The sequence below is a fragment of the Catharus ustulatus genome, chromosome 2 (genome assembly GCF_009819885.2).
Source record: "Catharus ustulatus isolate bCatUst1 chromosome 2, bCatUst1.pri.v2, whole genome shotgun sequence".
NCBI classification, from domain to species: domain Eukaryota; kingdom Metazoa; phylum Chordata; class Aves; order Passeriformes; family Turdidae; genus Catharus; species Catharus ustulatus.
In genome coordinates this window covers 110,404,022-110,413,907 of record NC_046222.1, presented here as the reverse complement: position 1 = coordinate 110,413,907, position 9,886 = coordinate 110,404,022, and the positions used below count along the sequence as shown (strand labels likewise).

Sequence of the window (9,886 nt, the reverse complement as noted above, 5' to 3'; positions counted from 1 at the left end):
TAAAAGGGAAATGATGATATGATTTTATCTTGAATGCATCTTAAGATGTCTAGAGAAACCCATGGGAGCATTATACACATACTCCTACCCCATTGTAAACCCAAATCTTTTAAAAAACTATTTTTTAACAATCATGTTTTGCAGATGTAGAAGAACCCCAAAATTAATGTTTCTAATCCTGATCCTTTAATCAACCAGAGATATGCAGACAAAAAATTGACCACCCAGTATTCCTAGCTATTTTCCATTGACCAACTACCATCCCCTCTTTTTGAGATTCCCTATTAAGGCACCAAAAACCTTCACCAATACAGAAAACGTTCTACCCTTTTTTGAAGCTGACACCTGCAAAGTTGTTTGTTCTTGTGAGTCCCAAAAAACCTCCAAAAAACCTCCAAAAACTCCCAAAAAACACACACACACACAAAAAAGAAACAAAACCCAAACACACACACAATAAGGAACAAAAAGAAAAAAAGAGAAAAAAAGAAAAACAAAAAAACCACCCCCCCAATAAAACCCAAACATTTCCAAACAAACCAAAACACCAAAACCTAAATAAATGGAAAATTTGCTTTTTTCTCAAACCCACTAACACCTAATGCAGAGCTCAGTACATTACATTATACAGCCACAACTACCTTTTTTTGGTGAGACAGAATAATTCGTATACTTGCTATCCATTATCTACTGGAAGATCTTCTTCAGTAGCAATTGCTCCTGAGCAAAAAAAAAAATTAGGCTTCCAGAATGTTGAAGATACACTTGTGCAACCTGTGTACCAGGTCTTTGGCCAAAATCCCTTTCTCAGGAACAGGAGCAGGCTCAGGAACATTCAGGGACCAGAAAACAGATTAGATGTCCAAATAGTTTATTTTAAATAATAATTTATTTTGATTTTTTAATATATAGCCTGAATCAATTTTTCCATCTATATCATACCATCAAAGAAAGTCAAATATGAAAAATGTGTCTTTCTGGCCAAGCCATGTTATCAGTTTAAGATTAATAGTTTTCTTTAATATGATAAGTATTTCAGAGCATAGAACTTGCATAATAACCATGTCTTTAAAGACTGAGGCTTTTTTAATCTACTGAATGTCAAACAGGGATATTTACCATGTGGTGCAAAGTTGTACTAAGAGTTCTTGTAAAGAAGAGATTAAATTTGCTTCCAAGGTCTATTGAGCCCTATAACCTTTTCTCTATGCAAGAGTTCTTCCTCCTGCTAAAACTTCTGCTAGGCAGGTTGTGGTCATATACAAATTAATAACTCAGTGTTGAGCTAATATATTGAAATAACTCAAGAGAAAAAACAATTATACCTAGAGGCTGGAGTTATGCTTGTTATTTCAGCTACCAACACTTTCTTTTTCCTTGTTTTAAATTACAAAGAATATATTTTGGAAAGTTCATGAAGTGAAAAATTAAGGAGGAAATGGCAAAAGTATAAAAAACACTCCTGTACACCAACCAGCATTTCACATCTTTGTCCCTGTCTGTGCCAAGGGTGATCTATTAAATAATTTTATATAAACTTCCTTTATCTGATAGGGAGTTTCCATTAAGCAAATGCTTCCCACTTGGATGTTTCTTTCTTTGTCTTGCATTTTTTCTAGCTATGTATTAGCAAAGGGACTTCTAAAGGGACTGCAGAAAGAAAATCAAATAAAAATCTGGTTTAGCATGATGTCCTTGATTAGGACCTGTAAAAAGAGGAAATTAAGGATGACAGTGACAGTTTGCTACTCCACATTCAATTAAGACTGGCCTCTTTGTGGCTATGGCTCATGCAGGACATGCAGTTATCTAATACAGCCCAATTCTGGCAGCAGAACAATTAGAATGCCAAGCATAACTTAAAACAGGCTCTGGCAATATTTCTTTTTCTTTCCTTGTGACATTTTCAGCAGACTTTAAACAGCAATCTTGAGATCATATCGTATGCTGAAAACCAAAACTCATATTCTGAACCCAAATGCAGCTTTTAAAATACTTAATGATGTGAAAATTGAATACAATAAGACTGAAGAGAGCAATTGGAGAAGGGCTTTGGTGCCTACACAAAATCCAAAGAAAAATAAGTGCTGTATTTAAAACTGACCTCTGCTCTCTGGTGAGCTCAGCCAGGCTCCCATGTCAATTAATATGTCAATTATGTACTCAAGGTGGGCAAACTCAAGCACACTACCAACAACATTAAATCTTGCATGTCTCCTTTTTTTGAATGGCTCACTTCTAGCCAAGACTATGAGAATCTGCAAGATTTCCACCTAACAATGACCATCACCATCACCCTTTCTCCCCAGCTGGTCTGCAGGGCTTCCTGGCCAAGCAGCCACGCTGCAGAGTGTAGCCCAAAGTCAAGTCACATGCAGATTAAAATACATTTCTTCCTACACATTTCCACCCTGGGGCTATTTTTTCCTCCAGAAACACTTTCTTAAGCAACTTTCTGTTTCACTGATGATAGCTCAGGTCCTTCAGTGGCAGCCTGAATGGCAGTGGGAGGGAAACCCAATACCCAAACAACTCCATCCCTGGAAGCCTGAGAATTGCCTCTGCCAAGGGCTAGGTGAGTCTGCTGGAAAATATCACTCTGGTTTGCCCTTAGTGTATTCTTCCCTGCTGTTGGCCACTGTTACAGAAAGCCTGCTGCCCTGGACTGATGACTGATTTTGGGACATTCTTACTTGTGTGTGCTGAGCTCCTGCAGTTTGGTCTAACCATCAAGGAGGAAAGAGTTAAGAGTCCTTGTCTTTTCCTTTTGGTATAATCAGTATTATTTCATCCCTCCATTCTTAACTAGAATTTCCAGTATTCCCAGCAGTTCTATTCTTCCTCCTAAATTCAGTTTATGTTAAATTCAGTATCTCTCAATGTGATTTTCAATTAAAAATGAAAAAAAAGAAAAAAAAAAGAAAAATATACTTAAAAGAGAACATGAAGTTGGGCTGTTGGATGTTATCTGGTGATGAAAACTGTGGAGATTTTTGGTCATATCAAACCCAGCCAGTTAAGCTACAGCTACAAGCCAACCAAATACTTTTAGAAATTATCTATTTACCCTTTAGTTTGAGGTCCACATTGTGTCGCAGCCAGGGATAAACACCATAGTTGGACATGTCTTCAGGAATAGGGTTATTATATATCCAGCCATCACATGCAAATCGATAGAAGTTCTCACATGGATCTACAGATTGATTTATCTTGCTCAGGATGCTAGCAGCTGTTAAAAAAAAACACCACATAGATTTTGTGGAACACTTTTTCCTAAATAGAGAATTACACAAGCTACAGTCCAGAAATGATGATTAATGAGAAACAAACAAACAAACAAAAAAGACAAAATAACTGCAATGAATCTTCTTGAGTGTCATACAGCAAGGACGACTGAACTTAGCACTACATGAACATGAGCTGCTGGAGCCAGGCACCTGAAGACAGGCTCTCCATTGTTGCCATGACAGAATTAATTGCCTGAGGAATTTAGTAGAGATACATAATAAGTAGATTGTGATTAGCATTTCAGTAACTATGCAGTGTTTACCTTTAGCTGAATACTGCACAAGAAAACAAATGAAATTCTGATCTACTGTACATTGAAAAAGATAATTGTATTTTCAGCTCCATTTTGTGACTGCTTCCTTACCAGTTACTATTGTCAGTGAAAGAGAGGTGGTAAGAGAGAGATCAGTCTGACAAGCCCAAGACTCAGGAGCTTTTCAGCACCTAATCATAAAGTCATAGAATAGTTTGGGTTGGAAGGAACCCTTACAGGTCACCCAGTCCAACCTTCTGCAATAAGCAGGGACATCATCACCTAGACCAGGCTGCTCAGAGGCTCATCCAGCCTGACCTTGAACACCTCCAGAATGGGCCATCCACAACACCTCTGAGTGACCTGTGCCACCATTTCACCACCCTCACCATAAAAATTTTCTTCCATATAACTAGACTGAATCTACCCTCTTTTAATATAAAATCATATTAAATTTGTGCCAGATCTGGTACAAAAGCATCTGTGCTTAACAACTCACTCGCTAATTTTCTGGTAACTGGAAAGGAAGCATCAAAATATATCTGAAAGTCTAGTCACTCAACATTTTTTTTGCTATTAAAAAAGAGAAAAAATAACCCATGAGAAACTTTGAGTCAACCTAGTTAGATTAGTACTAGACCAAATTAAAACATGAATTTTAATTGTACAAAATAAACAAAACTGTAGCAACTTGAACAGTGACTTAAAGGTTTGGGACCATCATTTTTTTTCTCCCTCATTAAGCTTTCTGAGTAAAATGTATAATGGGAAAAAATTAAATGGCATAAACATTGCATTTACATACTATAATCACGATACAATTGAGAGGATAAAATTGCTGCTTACCAGCTTCAATGCATTCTGCAGTCAAACAGTACTGTTGCTTCGGATGAAACTTTATAAGACCTTGGCTAACTGCAAAATGGAAAACCATAATGAGATCATTTGCAATGAATTTTGACAACTGCAGGCAAATGTTGTGTACTCAATCATTCCAATATCAGTGCAGCCTCTGCTCCCAGTGCCTCCCTGACTGCATTGATTTAGAATCTATATTAAGTAAATATTTAGAATGTATATTATGTAAATACTGCACCTTGTACAAATAATTTTGCCCTTCTAGTCCCACTTTCTCCTTTCCCCTCTTTGCTCACAGGCAGCACACAGTGCCTGGGGTAGCATCACCTCAGCCCTGCTGGCAGTGAGCACCACCATGAAACAAAAAAATTCAGCATTGTTAGCATCCTCCAGAGCTTGGAAATGCAGGAGAACAGAATGGCTTGGGTTAGAGGGGACCTTAAAGATCCTCTAATTCCAACACTGCCATGGACAGGGACCTTCCACCAGGCCAGGCTGCACCTTCCAGGCTGGAAATGCACCACAGAGCAGCCCCAGCAGCCTGTGCAGGCGGGTGAGCTCAGGGCTCACACTGTCCTGCAGCAGCACTGCACTGCCCAGCACAGCCCAGCACCAACAGGACACTCCCAGGGTCTCCTGATTCCAGCCTGGAACAGAGCAGTGGGCACAAGGATAGCTGTGCTTCATAAGGCACAGCCCAGTTTCTGTCTGAACTGCCTCCCAGAAGTATTGTAATTGCATTTGCTTCCAAAAGCTTTGCTGAGAAGTACTATGAAATCGTCAGTTAATTTTGCTCATCTTTTAAAAACGTGTATTACAACTGCCACTGAAATTTAAGCACAGGAATTGCTAATTTCAGACAGTGCTCTCAGGCAGCAAACATGCAGATAATTGATACTTGGGATCAGGAAGGGAGAATCCCAAGGGATAGGTGAACTAGTACTCACTAGATGTGCTCAGTAGGCATAAAGAAATGTCTCATTATATCCATTATCTTAATAACAGTCTATGGCAAAAATAACAAAAGCAAAAAACACTGAACAAAAAAACCCGGCAATGGAATATATTATGGTACCATAGCTTTAACAGTGCCGATAGTTATAAAGCAATTTCTGCTGTAGTTATATGTTGTTCACAAGTCATATAAAATGTGAAATATCATTTCAGCCCAGGATTTTTTTACAAAAAGTCCTAAAGCTAGAACTGAATATAAAGTTGTTTCATCTATTCCAGTCTCACAGTTTAAATGGCAATTAATGACAGAAATAGTTGGATTTAAATCCAAGTTTCTCAGAAAATGGGAATGTAAAACTATTTCTGGACAGCTTTTCCAAAGCTTCCATTGGTTTGGTGAAACACAACACCTCAAATACTTTTGTAAATTAGCCAAGAAATACACAAGATTTTGAGGAATAGAAAGATTGTAATTGAAATATTGAAGAACAGGAGAAAATAGAGAAGTGGAGATCTTCAGAACATGATTTTGAGCCACTACAAAGAAAAGTGACAAATAATGGATAATATTCCTGTTAATTAAGAGTTGCACTCCTCCCAACTCACCTTTTTCCCTGATTAGAATTTAGCCCTTTAGAATCTGTCCAGGTCTTAAATGTTTGCTAGACTTTTTTACTTAACAAAGCAGAGAAAGGAGGGAAAGCCCAGACATAATTTCATTTTTAATCTGAAGCAGCCCTTGTGTTTTTGATACTTATAAACAAAAGCAAAATTTCAACTGGGAAACTTACAATTTTATCACTAGAACAAATTTTTGGCAGCAACGTTTCCGTTTTAAGTAACAGCTAATTTTGACAGAAAAAAACTTTGCAGAGTTTTTTTCTCTTGTCTTTTTCTTGTTAAGATAACTAATCATGACATTATTACTTAGAGTCATGGTTATAACCCTCAGCATCCTAGCTTTTTCCTTGATAAGCCTGTTTCCAGATTTTTAAGCAAACACACACCACAACTGACTTTAAAAAATTAAATCTGTGAGGGGAAAGGCGTACAAAAGTACAGATGCAAATAATGTGAACATTGCCGTGACATGAGAAGCCCAAAGGACACCAAGTCCGGAGGAGAGGCTCTCAAATCGAGGTTGAAAGCTGCCTGACTTCTTACCCAAGGGAACTGGAGAGCAATCTGCTTCCTCCAAGGAGGAGGTGGCTCCTGTCCTGCCACAGCCCCACTCCCACCAGAATGCCACAGGCAGTTTGTGAAATGTGTGCATCTCCCAGCAATGCTGAGCCTCTGCCCTGCTGGCTCCCGCTGCAGCCACAGGGAGGTCACGGCCAGAACAGCGAAATAACAACACCTGATTGTCCCACATCCTCCTCAGACTTGTAGGAACCATGAGAAGAAAGCAGGGAAAAGCTACATTTCACTTCTCAGGCTGGAAAATTGACTTCAGGTGTACCAGAAACAGCAGAAAAGTTTTGCAGACTAAACAAAAACTGGAGGAAAAAAAACATCGTGAGGTGCCTGAAATGTTTCATATGGACAGAAACTACATTTCTACAGTTAAATAAAACTAAAAATATTAAGCTCAAACAAAACCATGTCACAATGAAGCATGGAAATATCTAATTGAAAAAAATGTTAAACCAAAACAATTTAACTTTTTTCCCTTGGTTCTTTAGGTTGAGAATTGCAGACAATTTCCAAACAAATCCTAAAAGCATTTTGGTTGACCCAAGGCTAGTATTTTTATTTTCTTAGCAGTTATGCCAGTGAAAATTTTGACACTGAATCCTTGCCTACAGAACATGCCACAGTCACATTTGTAAAGCTGTCTGCAAGAATTAATATATTTGCTTGAATTTTCACACCTGCCCTATGGAAAAAGCAGTTCTATCGTTGAGGAGCAGTGGTGGTAATGTCTATTGCTTTTACTGCTCTAAGCAATAAACAAACAAATCTGATGCAGGCAAAAAGAAATAAGGTCTCTCCATTATTACTCCCTGGTGTTTATACTACATTCTTTAAGTGAAAAACTCTTCATCTAGAAATTTGAAGATTCAAACTTGCTCATAGTAATAAAAGGTTTTGTTTAATTGAATGAGATCACTAACACAGAAGTTATTTGCCTGCAAATGTTGCAGAAATTGCTCCAGAGCAGAAAAATTCTAACCAAGAGTGAGCCTGGTGCTTTAAATATTCTATAGAAAACCTGACATTGCTTCCTATGTTGTGACTATAAACAAAGCAGACCTTTCAAAAAAGATCACAAAGGATTGGAGGACAGCAAAAGATATGCTTGGAGGCAAGGCTTCCACCAACCTAGGGAAAACTGTGTTGATCTAAAGAAACAAAAAGTTGGGCTGAGTTGCTCCAAAAGAGGATCCAGCTCTGCAAACTTCTTACATGATACAGCACAGCTTCCTCTTTGGTTGGAGTTTCTGGGCTATTTATATTTCTACACATAATATCAGGAGTGTAGGCATGTGCTTTCAAGAGTTATTCCAACAAAACCAATCTATAGATAATTCCAAATCTAGGAGAGGAAAAATTAATTCCTTCTCTGTTGCATCTAGTTACAGCTTATATATCTGACAAAAATATTTCAATTTCATCCTAGATGCACTCTTTACTGTTTTTGTAAAGGCAACTTTGCAATTCATCATAGAAGAACAGAAAGATCTAAAAAATGTGCACACATATGCACTATTGAGGCTTTCTACAGGAATTTTAGTCAAGCCCTAAATAAAAACCAAATGAAGGAAAACCCAAAAGATACCATAAAATGTGTGCATTACACAGATTGATTTTCAGGAAACAGAGAATACTACTCCACATCAGTCACAGCTGGTGAAGCCGTAATCAGCCCCATCTCACCTGTTTCCAGCCTGTGAAAGAACCCAGTTCTGGTCAGAACACATTCAAATGAGTATCCAATTTTAAATTCAGCATTCAAAACGTTACATGAGTTCACATTGCATCTCCCAGCTCTACGATTCCCACAACAAGAACTCCTTTAGTGACACATATCCCTTTCAGGATAAACATGAAAAGGGGGGAAAGGAAAAGAGATTTGGATTTTCACCAAAAGACGTGGTGAGGCACAAGCACCAGCACCCAGCAGGCAGGCTGAGGTGTGCTCAGGGTAGTGCCAGCACTGTCACTTACCCAAGAAAAGAGCGGTGCCAAGCACAGCGGTGGCACTGACGAAGGCGCCGAGGGCGATCCGCGTGGCTTTGCCGGCTGCTCCCCTGGCCTCGGGCACTGCCTCTCCTTCCATCAGGGCACTTGGGACGTGCTTGCTCTCGCTGAAGTCTGCTTTTCCCCTGCTGCTGTTGTGTCAGTGCTTCAACAGTTCACAAACCGTGCCCATGAGCTCTCCTCCTCCTCCTCCTCTCTCCTATTTAAAACTCCAGGTTTCTGTCATGAACCATTTCCTAGGCACTTCCTGCTCTCTGCCTCTCAAAGCAAAATCACATGTAAAATAGAGCTGGCTCCTGTGTTCTGTGCTGCCCAGGAGGAGGAAAGGCAAGCCCTGGCCAGAGCTTGTGCAGCCTTTGCTGCCTGTGGAGCCTCTATGAGCCAAGAGCTCAGCAGTCCCCCTTATCAGGGGTTCCCAACACGAGCGTTTCACAACGTCGCTGAACAGATGTTTTAACTATTCCAAGAGCTGCACACCCTCTCCAATCAAAGCAGGGTTGCTGACAACTTCTACAAACACAAGTCTGATGGAAGGTTTTATTTTTTTCTCCTTGCACTTATTTAAAAAGGCTAATTATCTGCTGACTAAAGTTTTTCTCCTTTTAAACCATTGCTGCTGCATCATTTGGCTTCACCAGAAGAGGTACCCACTCAGCAGACAAATTCCTTTTTAAACCTTCCTAAGAACACTCAGAATATCATGTAGCATTTTATTTCGGGAATTTGGTATGTGATGCTGTGTGCCAAAAATCACAGTCAAGCAGCACAAAGCAATAATCAGCACAACCTACAGAAGAGTCCTGCTCTAAAAAGCTAGATCTGGCTTTTTCCAGGCAAGATATTTCAGTCCTTGCTGGTACACAACACATTTTAAGAGATGATCCTATGCTTCCAAGTCAAGTAGTACTATGAGCTTAGTGGAAAAGTGGCGCTTTAAGATGGTGGGGGACTAAAAAGAAATCTTATTTATATGGATTTCTCAGTGAAGTAGAATTGATAGTCCTCTCTCCATGTAGCAAGCTTTCCCTATTAATCAAGTAAAAAAAAATTAGCCATTTTAGGGTGAATTCTCTGAGCTGAGTGCGACATTCAGCCCTCTGGTGAGCTCTTGCTTTCTCGAGAGCTGGACTCATGCAAAATGTAAGGATGCAGGGAGAGGCAGCACCAGGCTCATGCTCTCAACAGCAGTTTATGTGCCTGAGTTACTTACTTTTATGGGGATTTTAAAGTCCTTATCTCAGCCCCTAACCATCCTGACAAAAAGTTGTACAAGTAGAGAGAAGAAAGACATACAAGTGTCACAAAATGTGTGTGATGGCAGTCATCAGTTTG

The 9,886-nt window shown here is 39.3% G+C and overlaps 1 protein-coding gene across 1 annotated transcript in view; it reads right to left on the bottom strand.

The window, feature by feature from the left end:
• The window catches only part of PHEX (phosphate regulating endopeptidase homolog X-linked), a 94,054-nt gene extending 85,158 nt beyond the window's left edge, over positions 1-8,896 (bottom strand). Inside the window, exons 1-3 of the mRNA XM_033052067.1 lie at positions 8,522-8,896; positions 4,388-4,456; positions 3,068-3,229 (exon numbers count right to left, since the gene is read on the bottom strand). Coding sequence (XP_032907958.1) covers positions 3,068-3,229; positions 4,388-4,456; positions 8,522-8,633 — 343 coding nt within the window. The 5' untranslated portion in view covers positions 8,634-8,896. The remainder of the gene's footprint in view (positions 1-3,067; positions 3,230-4,387; positions 4,457-8,521) is intronic.
• Between the last annotated feature and the right edge of the window lie 990 nt (positions 8,897-9,886).